This window comes from Cololabis saira, chromosome 6, assembly GCF_033807715.1.
Source record: "Cololabis saira isolate AMF1-May2022 chromosome 6, fColSai1.1, whole genome shotgun sequence".
In the NCBI taxonomy this organism is placed as follows: Eukaryota; Metazoa; Chordata; class Actinopteri; order Beloniformes; family Belonidae; genus Cololabis; species Cololabis saira.
This window is the reverse complement of record NC_084592.1, coordinates 5308060-5326566: the sequence shown is the minus strand read 5'-3', so window position 1 is coordinate 5326566 and position 18507 is coordinate 5308060. Positions and strand designations below refer to the sequence as shown.

At 39.1% G+C, this 18507-nt stretch overlaps 1 protein-coding gene across 1 annotated transcript in view; it reads right to left on the bottom strand.

The window, feature by feature from the left end:
- Positions 1 to 18507, bottom strand: part of slc15a2 (solute carrier family 15 member 2) — a 53076-nt gene that overhangs the window by 23804 nt on the left and 10765 nt on the right. The window contains exons 4-13 of the mRNA XM_061723077.1: positions 16512 to 16653; positions 16176 to 16268; positions 12809 to 12908; positions 10695 to 10785; positions 10544 to 10621; positions 8065 to 8147; positions 7888 to 7971; positions 7708 to 7797; positions 3735 to 3779; positions 3426 to 3461 (exon numbers count right to left, since the gene is read on the bottom strand). Of these exons, the coding sequence (XP_061579061.1) occupies positions 3426 to 3461; positions 3735 to 3779; positions 7708 to 7797; positions 7888 to 7971; positions 8065 to 8147; positions 10544 to 10621; positions 10695 to 10785; positions 12809 to 12908; positions 16176 to 16268; positions 16512 to 16653 (842 nt within the window). The remainder of the gene's footprint in view (positions 1 to 3425; positions 3462 to 3734; positions 3780 to 7707; positions 7798 to 7887; positions 7972 to 8064; positions 8148 to 10543; positions 10622 to 10694; positions 10786 to 12808; positions 12909 to 16175; positions 16269 to 16511; positions 16654 to 18507) is intronic.

Genomic DNA, 18507 nt, shown 5'->3' with positions numbered 1-18507 from the left:
AAGGAAGTGAATGTTATTCAACTTTTATTGTAAATAGACGGGGAGATGGGAGTGATAAGCAGCTGTAAAAGTGTTGACGTGAGAGCGTCCGTGTGAGCAGCCCAGCCAGACGTGAAGTATCTTCACTGGGACACATTACAGGTATTGATGTGTACATTTCCAGTGGAGGTGAAAAACACAAAAGTGGGAGAAAAAAAGCCCCTGTTTCAGGTTGGCTGATGGATTTTCCATTAATCAGTCATGCACTTGCAGCTTGGACAAATTTGGACAGTAGCGCACTTATTGTGGTGTCCTCCAGCACACTGATTTAACAGCAGAGTGTTATGGTGGGAGGAAACAACAAGCTTTATCTTATCTTTTATCTCTTATCTTTTTTATCCTGGGGTTTTTCATTTTAATTTTCTTGCTCTCGATGTTTTATCTTTGTGTCTGTGAAGCGTCTTTGAGATCTCTTTATTTTATGAATAAAATTGATTATTATTATTATTATTTAACTGTTTTAGACTGCATGTTTCTGTTAAATAGACGTAAAGTTGTAATAAAACCATGACTTCTACACTGATACATATAATCGGGTCAAAGAACCAACGGTCACATGACGTCAGCCTGGCATCATGTGACCGTAACAAAGCTTTACACACTTTTTATGACTGTAAATTGTTGGTATTTATTGACTATCGTGGTATAAATGTATTCCATTACTGAAGTTGACGTTAATGCTTAACCCTATAATGCCAGATGAATCATTTTCACACATGGATTCTCTGAACCAACCCATAATGAATAAAAGGAAAAAACTATTATGAAAAGAATATATAAACAACCAAATACAAAATGCATAAACTTAACTCATGTATTCATGATAGGAACAATAATTATTTAGAAATTGTTAAATACAAAAGTGGAAGTGTTCATTTCAACACAGGACTGTCTCAGAAAATTAGAATATTGTGATAAAGTTCTTTATTTTCTGTAATGCAATTAAAAAAACAAAAATGTCAAACATTCTGGATTCATTACAAATCAACTGAAATATTGCAAGCCTTTTATTATTTTAATATAGCTGATTATGTCTTACAGTTTAAGATTAAGATTCCCAGAATATTCTAATTTTTTGAGATAGGATATTTGAGTTTTCTTAAGCTGTAAGTCATGATCAGCAATATTAAAATAATAAAAGGCTTGCAATATTTTAGTTGATTTGTAATGAATCCAGAATGTATGACATTTTTGCATTACAGAAAATAAAGGACTTTATAACAATATTCTAATTTTCTGAGAAAGTCCTGTATATAATCAATACTTCAAATAGGGAAAAAATATATTTTTATTTAAATGTTATTAATGACTAAAGGTCCTGCTTTCCTAAACTTTTTTTAATTTTTAAAAATCGTGAACAGTACGCTGAATATAGTTGCACCAAGGTTATTCACTGGACCCAAGCATCTTACTTTTTAGTTAAAAAATGTGGGAATTTCAAAGACTTGACAGCTAATCTTTGTAGTTTGCTGAAGGCCAGAAAGGCCACATGAAGTAAAGAACATCTCAGAGAAATCCTTAGTAAATCTCCTTAGTAAACTCAAAATTATGACTTTTTTACCTGTCAAAATAGCTGTTATAACTAAACCAACCAGCGCTGGAGAGTAGACACCAGTGATAACTGGCTGCAATAACTGACCCAAACTGGCACTTCATGTTATTTGAGAGAACTTTTTAAAATGATCCCCGCTCATTTCTGTGATTTGGTATTTTCAACACTTCTGAATGGAGTTAAACTGAGGGGGAACTTAACGTTGACAACTCTGATCTGCTCCTGGTAAACTGCTCATCATCGTATCTATTGTATTACCGGTATACAGAAGAGGTGACACCTGTCTTTGTAAATCCATGCAGCTTTACGATGAAAATTGCATATTCCAATCAGAAACATTAACTATATGCAACTACTACTAATTTGCCCACAAATTTGACTCTAAATATTAGTTTCCAAATAATAGTTGTTGCAAGGAGGTTAATTTGAAAGAAAATAAGCCCAAGTAACCAGATACACATGCATTGTATCCTGTTTTTGTTTCCTGTGATAACCAGAGAAATGAAGAAATGATGATATATAAATTCAAATGTTGAATAAAGCATCAAATCTGCACTATTACTTTTAATATAGAGCTAAAACAGTCTCAAAAGTGACAAATGCACACGGCGAGCCACAAATGCACAAGACAAGATTCACAAATGCAGGGGATGATTTCCAAATGTGAGAATATCTGATTGGCTGCAGATCCTTCCGTGTTTAAAATTTGTGGAATGAGGGACGTCAGGGGAGTCTCAAAAGTCACACACAAATGCAGCGCAGCTCACAGAATAAAAAAAACGTTTGTAAATCAGGTTATATTTGTATGTGCATCAAAAATACATTTGTGTATCTTGTCCTACGCACGTGTGAATCGTTCTGTGCACTTGTGGATCGACGTGTGCAGTACTGGAGTTGAGGGGGGATGAGGGGGGATGGCATCCCCCCTTAAATAAAAACGGTTCAAATCATCCCCCCTGTAAAACTGTCATCCCCCCTTTCCATCCTTTATGTCATTTAATCAATGAATGTGGTTTTACTGCTATTTCAACATTTAGAGTCATCACCAGAAAAATAACACCAGAAAAATAACTTATTTGACAATTTTCACCTGTTTCAAGTACATTTTCACTTGAAATAAGTAGGAAAATCTGCCAGTGGGATTTATCTTCTTACAAGCAAAAAAATCTTGTTCCACTGGCAGATTTTTCTACTTATTTCAAGTGAAAATCTACTTGAAACAGGTGAAAATTATTGTTTTTTTATAATTGGTTTTAAGTGTAATGAGATTTTTTTTTAAATGAGACATTTTAACTAGAAATAAGACAAATATTCTTGTTAAGATTGTGAGTTTTTGCAGTGATCCATTTTACTTATCCTGTGAAGGACAGAGTCATATTGATAAGTTCAGAAAAGTGTTTTTTATTGTTGTGTTTTGATGTATTTGATGTAAGCCCAGTGGATAGTTAAAGCTTACAGAAGGCTGCATTTAACTGCTGCTATGTCATTCCTGCAGTATTTCTGCAGCTGTTTTGGTCACTGCTATTATTTGTAATATATTATATTATTTGTAATCAGCACAAATTATCTGTCCCCATATGATCAAATCCACCATCCCCCCTGATTCTTTTTTACAACTCGAGTACTGGGCGTGTGCATTTGTCACTTTTGAGACTGTTCTAGCTCCATATTTTAAGGTTGAGTTGTAAAACTCGATTACATTTTAACTACTGTAATCCATCCATGTGTATCAGGGAAACATCTCAAACATGGGCCTGGATTAAGGGGAAATATAGATTCATATAAAGAGTGTGTGAGGAAATCCCAGGATCTGGGCAGAATGAGCTGCTTGTACCTGCATCTGGTCAGGCTTAATGGTGAAGGATTCCCCCTGGAACAAAACAAAGACAGGACAGTCACTTAAACGTTAACTCGGTGAGCCAAGCCTGACGAGTGCGTAACCTACGAGAGCTATAAAGTGGGATTTACCGGCGTAAACTCACAAATGGCAGCAACGCCCTAACAATGTGTAAAACAATCTGTTTTACGAGGCAGTTTGTACAATCAGACTCAAATCTTAATCCACCCACTGATATCAAAGAGCAAACACACCGTCAGCATCTTTTTCATTTTGACACCGTTATGTAATGTTAGAATCACTTACAATCGCCATGTTCATCCGTGTGGATTGTAGCGTCCAACGAGAACCCTGCAATAAAAGAGCAACGTTACTGGGCAGCTTTTTCTGTCCACAGCTCAGTTACCATTGCACAACCCAAAATGTTTTAGAGGACCGAAAACACAAAAAAACAAATATGTCTGGAGCTGCAAAAAATGAAAAGTCTTGTATCAGCCTTAGAATGAAGACAACACATGCTGCATGTTTCTATATTAGTTATAACTGGGTACTCGGCTGCAAATGTAGCTGCTAATGTCTTTCCATATGACTCTTTTTGTTACACGAATCTATGGAAGGGTATTAGGGCCAGGCAGGAGAAAAATAAAAATAATATTTTAGAGGAGGAAGATTTTTTTTTTTCATTATGCACTTTGAGAAAAAAGGCGAAATGTTGAGGAAAAAAGTCCAAATATTTAGAAAAAACTCAAAATATTTTGAAAAAAGTCAAAATGTCGAGAAAAAGTCGAAATGTCGAGATTAAGGTTGAATTACAATTTCGAGAAAAAAGTCGAAATGTCGAGAAAAAAGTTGAAATGTTGAGAAAAAAGGCGAAGTTTCGACTTTATTCTTGAAATTGTATTTCAACATTAATCTCGACATTTCGACTTTTTTCTCGAAGTGCAAAATGAAAAAAAATCTTCCCCTCTCAAATATTTTTTCTCCTGCATGGACCTGATACTCTTCCGTAAAAAATCTTCGTTAACAGAAATGTTGAAATGTAATATTTATTCTATACATTTTTACAACATTGGAAAACGTTAAGAATGTTTGTGTCATGTTTTCCTACAGAAACCATGTTAAAACCAAAAATATATTTTCCTCCCCCATCGATTTCCATTTTCAAACCTTTTTGAAAAAGCTCCAGGAGCCACTAGGGCGGCGCTAAAGAGCCGCATGCAGCTCTAGAGGGGTTGCCGACCCCTGCCATAGCAGAATAACCCTTAAACGTTGCGTCTTTGCTTTGTGTTCCTCGAGAGGATGATGATGATAACGAACCGCTGAGGAATTTGACAAGTCTTCCAAGGAATTCCAGGGTTTGTTTGCTTTTTCCTGACCTTTCTTAATCAGCAAATTTAAACAAAGAGTGAAACTGAGGGAGCAGGGATCCAAGAATCTCCAACGTGGCTTTGAGGTTTCCCCTAATCAACGGTTGCCTGGAGCGCTGGGCCAAAAGGAGAAGACAACTGGTAGTTAGAGGATTTTGCAAGAGCTTTGCAACAATGAGCTCTTGACCTCACGCTGACAGGAAAAGTTCTGGTTCTGTACAGTATGTTCCGCTTCATTTCACACTCAATAACATGTTTCCAGTCTTGTAAGAATGGAATGAAGAGCGAAGGGCCGATTTACAGTCTAGTGCGGTTGAGGTCAAGTGTGTTCACGTGGCCTGAGGGAACCGTCCCCAGTTTAGGATATCTGGACTCGTCCCACTGTGCTCAGCACATGGAAATGCTGTCTGCACATATCACAACTTCCCCGGCCAGGGGGGGAGAATTCATCCAGGTTTCTGAGTTGTGCTCATCAAGACACTGGCTATGTTTCCATGCAGTCAATAACCCGATTCTAACCGGAATATTAGCAATAACCCGGTTTTGCACGGACATGTAAACACCAATAACCCCTTTGAATAACTGGAATTTGCTCATATTCCGGTTTTAAAAAAACGAAAAAGACCCCTGGGTTACTCCTTTTCTAACCCGAATATTGGGTCATGTAAACGCCTAACGGGATTTCCCCATCAAAAGGAACAGGTATTTGTTTTCTGCGCATGGTCTTTTGAGTCCAGGAAGTTCTTATAAACACGGAGAAACACAAGACCAGGAGGAGACTAATCACTTCATAAATGTAATGAAGGATATGAACATTTCTGCATTTGTAGACGCTAGAAAGTACCGGGATAGAAGATTTACAAGAAGGTGAGAGAAAAGTTGCGTGAAGCAGCATTTGTAGGAACGCCAGACCAGATCAAGCTCCGCTGGAAGACGCTGAAAAAGGAGAAATACAGGCCGAGAAACAAAACCACTTCTACTGGGCTGTTGATTATCCACCGTGCTGCTGTTATTGTTGTTGTTTTGGATTTGGATACAGGAAGAAGAAGCAGAAATGACGGGAATTGTGTCATCACGTTCTCCGTGCGTCGCTGGTTTGATCCAGATATCCCAAATGATTAATCACCATGTATACAGGGATAACCCTGTTTGTTCACGCATGGAAACACATTATTCCCAATGTTTCAGTAACCGGAATATTGACCTTAACCCCAATTGTGACTGCATGTAAACATTGTCACTGGTGCTTCAATTAGTATAGAAGGTATTGAAATTAATAGGGAAACAAAGTTTCTAGGTGTCATTCTGGACAAGAATTTGTGTTGTAAATCACATATACAAAATACAAAAGGTAGAAATATCAAAAACAATAGCTCTGTTACACAAAGTAAAAGATTCACTGGATAACAAGGCTTTGTATATTTTATATAACACTATGATTGTGCCATATCTGACCTATTGTATTGAAGTTTGGGGAAATGCTTGCAAAGAATATACTCAGTCTATTTTCATTTTACAAAAAAAAAGCCATAAGAATAATTAGTAGAAAACAATATAGTCATTCTTCAAATCCATTATTACTTCAGTTAAAACTGTTAAAATGTCTTGAATTAGTGGACCACAGAATTCTGCAAATTATGTGGAAATTAGCTCATAAGAACATTTTGCCAATCAATATACAGAAAGAATTTGAAAAAAAGAGAAAATAAGTATAACCTTTTTTTCCTCTCTCTCTTTAGCACCTTTCTCATATTTTTTTCTTTGAATCAAAAAGGAATATGACTATCTGTGTTTGACGACAGCTATTTTATAACTTTGTTGTAGTTTTGGTTTTGTTTTTTGTTTGTTTTTGTTTTTTTGTGGTTTTTATTTAAATTACGTTTATTGGAAAGTGTTTTTTTTTTAATTGCGTAATTTGTTTTTGTTTTTTTATCATTACATTAATTGAAATTTGATTTCTTAGGAAAAAGGGACAGATAAAATCAGCTTAGTCTTCTTTCTGTTCCCTTTCATTCAAGGAAAGAGATTTGTTGTAATTATATTGAACTGTTTTGTTTTTCTTTTAATGAATGAAATAAAGAATTTCAATCAATCAAGAATCTCGACATTTCGACTTTTTTCTCGAAATTGCACTTCAACATTAATCTCGACATTTTGACTTTTTTCTTGACATTTCGACTTTTTTGTCGAAGTGAACAATTAAAAAAAATCTTCCTCCTCCCAAATATTTTTTCTCCTGCATGGCCCTAATACTCTTCTGTACTTTAGTCTGGTTGCAGGTGAGGCAGCGCTGGGTGTCAGGTAGCAGTGCTGCAGCCGTATTCCCTCATCAGTTCACTGTTAGCTGTGGTTACATTGGTGACATTCATCTCCATAGCTGCTAATGGTCGATGGCCGATGCCCGGTATCAGAAACAACCAATAGAAGAAACAAGTAAACCAAGACACAGGTATTTATTCATCCTGTATGATCACGTTTTTCTTCCTTTCTATCAGCATCAAACTGTCAGTGGACTTGCAGCAGGACGTATTACACTGTCACCGTGTATCTTACAAAAACTACACCGAAATGCAGAACCAGTGTGTGAAAAGCAGAGTGCATGCTTTCACAGAGGTGATCTTGCTTGAGGATTATCAGAGTCAAGAACATCTGATCTGCAGCTTCTGGCCCATCCAAAGCTATTAGCTGCGACTAAGTTTGGTTTTACATATTTGAAGGGCCCTAAAGGTTCAAATACGGTACAGATATGGGCCACGGCTCCAAAAGCAACACCAACCCTCAGTTTTCTATCATTCAACGCTAAATTCAGGCCCAAAGAAAAGTGCAGACGTCGGTCAAATATTCGCAGATGATTTGTGGGACTAAAAATGTTAGTCAGTGAGATTTGATAGGTTTATTTTCTGATACTGTACCTGCTGATCAAACAGAGCCCAGAACATCGGCAGGGGGATGTAGAGAACCAGAACCCGCAGGACCATCTTTATCTCCTGAATCAGACTTTTCTGTTGGGGACCAAACACACAAACCAGATCTGTCAGTCAGGGCCTGCTGGAGCTTCCTGCTGGATCTAACACCTCCCAGTCCACCGTTACCGAGTACTTCTCCTCCGCCCAGTCCAGCCAGTGCTCCCTTTTATGGCCATACTTTGAGCCGCTCCAGCGGTTTTTGATGGCAAACTGCGAACAATGAAAGAATAGAGCAGGTAAGAGTGGACGGCAGAGAATACGGAGCCTTCAGATGTGACGGGGAGGAAGAGGGAGACGACTCACTCCAATGCACTTGCAGACTTCCAGCAGGATGTTTCCCTGAGGAGGAGTCCTCTTGTACAGACCGCTGCCAGCAATGAACACGACTGGGACAGTTGGATGTAGAGTTAATATATCATAATAATAATAGTAATATTAATAATAATAATAATATATATAATATATAATAATAATAATAATAATAATAATAGTAATAATAATAATAATAATAATAACAATAATAATAATAATAATAATAATAATAATAATAATAATAATAATAATAATAAACTTCATCTGAGGCCCCGTTTACACGTAGCAAAAAAAACATTATGAGACAGAAACGTCACCACACTGCAAAAACTCAAAATCTCAACAAGAATATTTGTCTTATTTCTAGTTAAAATGTTTCATTTTCAGTCAAAAAAACATCACTGGAAAAAAAGTGAAAATTTACTTGAAACAGGTGAAAATTGTCAAATAACAAGTTATTTATCTGGTGATGACTCTTGTTTTAAGTGTAATGAGATTTTTTGACTAAAAATGAGACATTTTAACTAGAAATAAGACAAATATTCCTGGTAAGATTTTGAGGTTTTGCAGTGCAGCGTCATGTGTGCGACCTGTGTTTACAATTTGTTTGGCCACCGTCAATATTTTCTTGTATTTTACCTGTTTTATATTCTAAAGTCACACTTAAAAGTAACTCCATTTCTCTGTCACTCCAAACGAAAGACTCTGGTTCATCTTGGAAGTAACTGGAAGTTACTCGTGTCATTTGTTGTTTTTTTCCAGGATTCTGATTGGCTAGCATGACTTTATCTTCTCGTTACACTGCCCCCTGTAGGTTTGGCTGCTCATAGCACCTTAACAGCGTATTTATGCAGGTTTGTGTAAATGATGGTATTTTTCAAAACGTAGAGGGGGAAATATCCGTTTTTGTAAATACTATGTGTAAACGTGGCCTGATACTGGTTCTAAAGATCTGGTGTTCTCTGTCTGTAGCTTATACGGGACTTCAGAATACAGTAATCCCTCGCTATAATGCGGTTCACCTTTCACGTCTCGCTGCTTCACGGATTTACATTGTGCATCGTGTTCTGCATTCTGATTGGCTAAACAGTCTCCCTGCTTCTTCACTTCCTGTGTCAATAACGTTGGTCGCTTAGCAACAATGTTAAGAACGGCCAATGAGCTTCAGTGAGCACACTGCAAAAACTCAAAATCTTAAAGAGAATATTTGTCTTATTTCTAGTTAAAATGTCTCATCTTTAAAACAAGACTCATCACTGGAAAAAACAACAATTTTCACCTGTTTCAAGTAGTTTTTCACTTAAAATAAGTAGAAAAATCTGCCAGTGGAACAAGATTTTTTTGCTTGTAATAAGAAGATAAATCTTGTCCCACTGGTGGACTTTTCTACTGATTTCAAGTGAAAATGTACTTGAAACAGGTGCAAATTGTCAAATAACAAGTTATTTTTCTGGTAATGACTCTTGTTTTAAGTGTAATGAGATTTTTTTGAATAAAAATGAGACATTTTAACTAGAAATAAGACAAATATTCCTGGTAAGATTTTGAGTTTTTGCAGCTCAAGAACGGGAGCCTTTGATGAATCGTTCATTACAGTCTCAGATATAATCCATGGTGGCATGTCGGTTTAGAATCTTTTTGTCCAGAAGAAAAAAGAGCGACAACAACGACCCATAACTATGTTCTTCTCTGTAAAACACACCTGCACCGCAGCTTTAGGAGAAAAAGACGCTACAGAATCAGGATGCAACAGCTCAGAAGAGCAGTGGAATACACGCCAGTCACAATTTGTCCTATTGTACTTATTGTATTCTTTTCATAATAATTTTTCATTTTCTCCCGTTCAAATCCAATTACTCGGGTCGTGGTGGGGTGGGGCTGATCTCTGCAATTTGAAGCCTTGTATAATATTTGTAAAAAAATAAAATAAAGGTTGCTACTTCACGGATTTCCCCTATCACGGGTATTTTTGGAACGTAACCCCGGGCCAAAAACCAGGGGTTAATGTAATACGATCTAACGTGGTGTAAACACTGGTCAAGGGTGGACCCTTACGACCCGTACTAACGTCCCCCTCACTGCAGTATTTCTGCAGCACCTGGCACGGTGAGCAGCCGAGCATGAATCCCACAGGGATTGGAGGTGGCAGGAACTCGGAAACAGAGAAACGGATGTATGAAGACGGTCTCCACATGCAGGTCACGACCTCCTCTGAAGCTCAGAGCCTGCAGCCTCCACAACCAGATATATGTTGCTGCGCAACGTTATCAATACGACAGGGCAGAGATGTCCAACATATTTTGTAAGCTGCATATTTGAATCCTGGTTTTAACAAATATCAAATAGATCCTATAATGTATACGCTGCATCTCTTCTGAGACAGTTCGGATTCTCTTGTTGTTGAGGAAAGAGGATTCAATCTCCTAATCCCTGGGCTTCCTGACTAAACAGTAAAGAAACAATTACTCACACAAGGCCACGATCATCAAGGCTGCGGGAACCCCGAAGGCCAGAGCGTAGCAGTCTTCCCCGAAACACTTGACGTCACCTGCAGGAGCAGAGCCGTGTTATTACACAGCAGAGCCGTCAAACAAGCCCAGGCGGAGACGGCGAGCGCTCACCTCTGAGGATCGGCGTGATCACAGTCGACAGGAGACTCCCAGCATTGATGGACATGTAGAAGATGGAGAAGAATTTCTGCCTCTCGCTCAGCTGGAGAAGATCAAGCAATAATCTGGAGTTATTTTTGATCAGGACTCTGAAGACTGAAATGTTTCAGATTAGACTTGAAATATGGAAAGCTGTGAAGGTCGGATTAGGTTCAGTTAAAGGATGTTAAGAAACTCAAGTACAGAAGAATATAAAGCTCTATACATGTGAATGGCTTAGTTATCGCTTGATTCAATTCAATTTTATTTGTATAGCGTCTAATATAACAAAAGTTGTCTCTAGAAGCTTTCCAGAGATCCAGAACATAAACCCCCGAGCAATTTTTACATAAACAATGGCAGGTAAAAACTCCCCTAGTGGGAGAAAAACCTTAAGCCAAACAGTGGCAAGAAAAACTCCCCTTTAGGAGGGAAGAAACCTGGACCAGGACCAGGCTTAAATGATGGTTAATTTATGAATAATTGTCATTTATCTGCCCAGGAGACAAATCCAGCAAACAACATGAGGCCTTTTGGTTGTGACGCGTTAACAGAATCCTGTCTTTTCATCCTGTTTGTGTCACGAAGCGGTTGGAGTAGGACCCAGATGCAGGAGAGCCGGAGGCAGGAGTTCCCAAAAATACTGAGATTTATTTAAAGGAGCATGAGGCAGGATTGAGGCAGGATTTATGAAAAAAAATCGTATACATTTTAAGTTTTCTAGTAATAATGTCAGATGAAGCGTTCCAAACCAAAAAGAATGTTTCCTCTAGTGTATCTCTCCGTTGCCTTGAACAGACTGTGTGCTGCAAAATGTGCTGCAATGGTGACCGGAATTTCCCGCGCTGGGCTGCGGATGTGACGTCACATGACGCTGCTTTCGCGTTCTCCCCGTTCTCCCGTGCCGGCTTCACTGTTGGCTGCAGTACCCCAAACGGCCGTCGTGGTGAAGGGCGGCGCTAGAGAGTCTTATTTCTTAAAAGGAGCCTCATGCTCCTTTAATCAAACAAAAGGCGCTTCTTTGCAGGATGGCAAAAAACTCAGAACAAGAATAAAAAAAACTACAAACACATGGAAAACACGGAGGGAGGAAACAGTACGGACCGGCAGGGAGCAAGGGAAAGACAAGACCAGATATACCGAAGGGATAACGAGACACAGGTGCAGACAATCAGGGCAGATGGGAAACAGAAAGGTCAAACCTCAACTTAAACACAAAAACACGGGCTTCAAAATAAAACATCAAATGACAAACCCTGACAGTTTGGGATTTATGCCAAGGTTTTTGTATTTACATCCTGTTTTATTTTGAAATCCTGTGTCCTTGTGTTTAAGTTTTGTCTTGACTTCCCTGGTTCCCATCTGCCCTGATTGTCTGCACCTGTGTCTCCTCCAGCCTTTTTTTTTTTGACAAATCAGATTTATTAGCATGAGCTTGTGGCTAATTCCCCACACACCCTTTTGATCCTCAGCTCTCGTAACGCCAACCCACCTCCACAATATCATGTTTCTGTTATTTCATCCTTAAAAATCTGTAAGATCCAAACATATATTGAAAATAACGCTTCACTGTTGATGTTTTTCCTGATGTATCCTCTTTTATTTTCTCTTATCTTAGACCTGGAAACAGGCATTGTGGCATAGAATTGTCAAATTGGTTTAATTCACCGTACGAATTGTTACAGATTACTTTTTTAATACTGTATTTGACCCGGTCTTTGTACGTTTTGACCGTATAGAAACGTAATTCTTGCCATTGTAAGAATGAGATGTACCTGCTGGATCTACTGCCCTTACTTTTTAACAACTTGTGCTTTTTATTATTTTACCTCCTTTCTCATCATTTTATTTCATTGTATTTGTTATTTACTGTTTAATTGTGTCTTGCCACTTTTAACGTTGATGTAAAGCACTTTGAATTACCTTGTGTTTAATTGTGCTCTACAAATAAACTTGCCTTGCCTTATCACTATTACCTGAGCGTGATATTCTGACTTATTTCACGGTTTAGTTTTCACACGGTGTTCTACGTAACAAAACCAGTGGGAGTGCCTCCCTTCATGGATGTATTTCACACTGATGCTCACATGCTCCTCCTTAAACTGGTCTCCTCCAAACGCTGCCACGCAGGGTTTGATTCCTCCGGTGCCCAGAGCGATGAGAATCAGACCTATCATGGACAGAGCGCTAGAACGGACAGAAACACAGACACATTCAAGAGGGAGTCATCACAGTACTGGAAGCTGGAAGCTCTTTAGGGATGGGAATCGAAAACTGGTTCCCAGTGTTTCAATTCCTTCGAATCGTCTGCGTTTTTGCAAACGATTCCCTTATCAATTCCAGTGGGCATGAATGACGTCACGTAGTTACGCAACATGCGCATTCGCGCCCAGCAGGAAAACATGGCTACAAAGTGGCATAAACGCTCGAAAGTTTGGTTACATTTCACCAAAAAGGATGACAACAGGGCGACTTGCAATACTTGCAATGTGGAAATTTCAACAATGGGAGGAAACACTAGCAAAAGCATTTGCATAAACAGCATGCAATAAGTTTTAATGAATGTCGCGTGGTTGATCTGTTCCGAGTCCGGAGTGAATCTTCTCAACTTAGCAGCAGCGACAACGTTAGCCAGTCCTCTGCTGTAAATACTGCAGGTAACTAACAAACTAACACTGCCTATCATTTGCCTTATTGTAAAACCTGCTATAGAGGAAATGCACATGACGTCACAGATGCGACTTCACAGCGGGTTTCGCCCACTGAGTGGCAGAAAGACTGAGTGGCAGAAAGACTGAGTGGCAGAAAGACTGAGTGGCAGAAAGACTGAGTGGCAGCGTAAACTTTCAGTTTGAGCAACTGGAAAACATCTAAAATGGGAAAGAGCTGTTGTGCGATCGACTATACTCATAGATTTAGCAAGAAATCGGAGTTATCGTTTTACAGACTGCCAAAAAATAAGCTTAAGAGAGACAAATGGATCGCTGCAATTCACAGAAACAACTGGATTCCAGGCACCGAAACGTGGATTTGTGGTTCCCACTTTGTATCAGGTAATGTTGGATTTTTGGGTAGCTAACGTTAAACGGTCCAATCATAAAGTTCGGTGTCCTCATCACTTTAATTTCTACAACAAATCCTGCCTTGAAGTCGGACCAAGCGTCAAGACTTTTGTAAGCCTTCAAGCTTTGCTTCGTTTATTTCCCCGGCGTAGAAATTAAGTACATATAAATATCAGGAAACTGGATTTGTGGCCAAATATTAATGTCCATGGACCACTGGTTCTTGGTAACTGTACCAAATATTAATGTCCATGGACCAGTGGTTCTTGAGGTAACTGTACCAAATATTAATGTCAATGGACCACTGGTTCTTGGTAACTGTACCAAATATTAATGTCCATGGACCACTGGTTCTTGGTAACTGTACCAAATATTAATGTCCATGGACCAGTGGTTCTTGGGGTAACTGTACCAAATATTAATGTCCATGGACCACTGGTTCTTGGTAACTGTACCAAATATTAATGTCCATGGACCACTGGTTCTTGGTAACTGTACCAAATATTAATGTCCATGGACCACTGGTTCTTGGTAACTGTACCAAATATTAATGTCCATGGACCACTGGTTCTTGGGGTAACTGTACCAAATATTAATGTCCATGGACCACTGGTTCTTGGGGTAACTGTACCAAATATTAATGTCCATGGACCACTGGTTCTTGGTAACTGTACCAAATATTAATGTCCATGGACCACTGGTTCTTGGTAACTGTACCAAATATTAATGTCCATGGACCACTGGTTCTTGGTAACTGTACCAAATATTAATGTCCATGGACCACTGGTTCTTGGTAACTGTACCAAATATTAATGTCCATGGACCACTGGTTCTTGGTAACTGTACCAAATATTAATGTCCATGGACCACTGGTTCTTGGTAACTGTACCAAATATTAATGTCCATGGACCACTGGTTCTTGGGGTAACTGTACCAAATATTAATGTCCATGGACCACTGGTTCTTGGTAACTGTACCAAATATTAATGTCCATGGACCACTGGTTCTTGGGGTAACTGTACCAAATATTAATGTCCATGGACCACTGGTTCTTGATAACTGTACCAAATATTAATGTCCATGGACCACTGGTTCTTGGTAACTGTACCAAATATTAATGTCCATGGACCACTGGTTCTTGGTAACTGTACCAAATATCAATGTCCATGGACCACTGGTTCTTGGTAACTGTACCAAATATTAATGTCCATGGACCACTGGTTCTTGGGGTAACTGTACCAAATATTAATGTCCATGGACCACTGGTTCTTGGTAACTGTACTAAATATTAATGTCCATGGACCACTGGTTCTTGGGGTAACTGTACCAAATATTAATGTCCATGGACCACTGGTTCTTGATAACTGTACCAAATATTAATGTCCATGGACCACTGGTTCTTGGTAACTGTACCAAATATTAATGTCCATGGACCACTGGTTCTTGGTAACTGTACCAAATATCAATGTCCATGGACCACTGGTTCTTGGGGTAACTGTACCAAATATTAATGTCCATGGACCACTGGTTCTTGATAACTGTACCAAATATTAATGTCCATGGACCACTGGTTCTTGGTAACTGTACCAAATATTAATGTCCATGGACCACTGGTTCTTGGGGTAACTGTACCAAATATTAATGTCCATGGACCACTGGTTCTTGATAACTGTACCAAATATTAATGTCCATGGACCACTGGTTCTTGGTAACTGTACCAAATATTAATGTCCATGGACCACTGGTTCTTGGTAACTGTACCAAATATTAATGTCCATGGACCACTGGTTCTTGGTAACTGTACCAAATATCAATGTCCATGGACCACTGGTTCTTGGTAACTGTACCAAATATCAATGTCCATGGACCACTGGTTCTTGGTAACTGTACCAAATATTAATGTCCATGGACCACTGTTTCTTGGGGTAACTGTACGGGTCACTGTCAAGTCCAACTGCCTTTAATTTAAGCCGATAATCAGCTGTTATCCCGTCTTCTCCACTAGTTGCAGCCGTTTTTTGCCACTCAGTGAGAGTAAGGGGGCTGGTCCAGGGGGGAAGTGACGTCAAAGCAGACCCTCTATTACTAACTACTAAAGTTAAATGAATCCTTTCTCATGCATTACATTTAGATGACCATCAAAACAAATAATTTTTTCTGAAGACCCCCTGGTACACCATCGAGGGGCTGGGGGTCTCTTAAGACCTCACTATTTTTTTGTTCAAAGATATAAAACAAAGTTGATGCTAATCGACCTGTTTGTTCTCCTTTTTTCCAAATGAGAATCGATAAAGAATCGAATCATTAAACAGAATCAAAAATGGCATGGGAATTGGAAAAATCGTATCAATTCACATCCCTAGAGCTCTCACGGATGCTCCGGGTAACTTACATGTGCATGTCTTTGTTTCCCACAGTGGGAATGGCCCCCACGGACTTGACCACGTGGCCAATCACGTAGACGATAGACAGGTAGATGATGGTTCTGTTGGGAGGAAATGGTCATGACGTGCAGAGAGACTCATGCTCTTCCAGCCTTTAACAGCGTGTGTTCAGAGGGACTGAGAGCATGTGCTGGTGTGAGTTATGCACTGTTGCTCTGACTGGAGCCCAGTGAACTCTGAACAGCACACGACTAAAGAACCCCCGATGGGAGACTGACACAGAGACATATTTCAAAACCTGTGCAAAAAAGAGAAACTTCTCATTCTTCTCATTGCATTCTTACTTGAATTTCCCGAGCCAGGAGTCGGCGATGATGGCTCCCAGGATGGGAGTGAAGTAGCAGAGGCTGCTGAAGGCATGGTAGACGGCCGTGGACAGGTCCTTGTCCCAGTGGAGGTAGGAGAGGAAGTACAGCGTCAGCACCGCTGCCGTCCAACACACAAACAAGAGCTGTGACCCATCTCCCAGGACAGAAACGCCCGTCCCACATGTCAAACCCATCTCCCAGGACAGAGGTGGGTAGTAACGAGTTACATTTACTCCGTTTACTTGAGTAAGTTTTGGGAAATGTTGTACTTTTAGGAGTAGTTTTGAATCACTATACTTTTTACTTTTACTTGTGTAGATTTGTGAAGGAGAAACTGTTCCTCTTACTCCGCTACATTAGGCTACGTTGAGCTGTTACTTTTCTTTTATCCCTTTTATCCACGTACGCGTCAATCTCATGACATCACTGGGTGATTCTTTGGGAAAAATGTTTGTTTTTGCATGTTTTGTCACATTTACACAGACTCAAACACACACAGAGTTTCTATGAGTTCATGTTTGTTCTAGTTCTGTCTGGTTAAAAAAGAAAAGTACAAAGGCTTAAATTTTGTGCTACTTGTGCTTAATTTATTTTTTTATTCTGTTATTATTTTATTTATTTTATTACTTATTAAAATACTTGAATTTACTTTAAGATGATTTTAATTTAAGCTATGTTTTATTCATTTTAATTAATTTTATTGATTTAATTTGCCTGAAGATGATTATTTTGTACTTTTGTCTGTTTGAATGATTGTGTTAAAAAAATAAATCAGACGTTACTCAACAGTTACTCAGTACTTGAGTAGTTTTTTCACCAAGTACTTTTTTACTTTTACTCCAGTAATTATTTGGATGACTACTTTTTACTTCTACTTGAGTCATATCATTCTGAAGTAACAGTACTTTTACTTGAGTACAATTTTTGGCTACTCTACCCACCTCTGCTCCCAGGACAGAAACGTCCTGTCCCACATGACAAAGCCATCATGTTTCTGACAGTCTGGATGAGTCATTCAAAAATGTAAAAAAAAAAATGGATAATTATGTTTTGTGTATTTAGTCATGTGTTTGTCACTTGAGTTTGATTGTCTTTCTTTGAATGTCCTCTCCTCAGCAATGGATGTCCCGTGTCTCACACTAACCCTGGAGAAAACAATGGCTCATACAGGGATGGTGGCTTTCTTCTCTGCCAGTTATCCTCAGCTCTCCCCTCTTGCGTCCTTTTTTCGCCTCCTCTGATCAAACAAAACAGTAAGCCCCCTCCCCCACACCCCTCACTAGACCAACAGGACTTCTCAGCTTAAGGATAGAGGAAAGAGGATACAAGGAGACACAAAACAAAGAAATGAGTGTTTGTTTCCTGAAGCTGCTTGTCCTGGTGGCTCACTTCTGTGTTTGATCAGTCCAGGTCTTGATTCCTCTGCGGTTTTGGATTCATCCAAGAATATTCTGTGGACTTTTTCCAGCTTGACTTTATTCGCTCTGTGCTTATTTGTTCCTGGCTTCTCTGTACTTTCCCCAGTTTTATTAAAGACATGCTATCATTTCAGTCCTCACTGAACCTTTACTCTCCTAAAACATCCACGCATATCAAAGCTGTGAGACTGAACCCACTCAGGAAGTCTCTGTGTGAGCTGTCACCACTATTATTAGATTGGTTTCCAAGCTCACCCAGGAAGCAGTTGAGATGTTGACCGGAGTTTGGTTTTATCGGGTTGTTCTCAGCAGGTTAAACTCACCGGTTATTAACAGTGAAATGCAGTTGGAAAAAAGCCTGGGTAAAGAACTTGAATTTTAGACCAAGCTTTGCTCTCAAGCTTCCTATTACGCGTGAGCTCTTGAGCTCAGCTCATGAGACTAAGTCTATGGAGCTAGAACAGTCTCATAATTCGCAAATGCACAGGACAAGATGCACAAATGCACACGCCGTTTAACAAATGCACACACCGTTTCACAAATGCACAGGACAA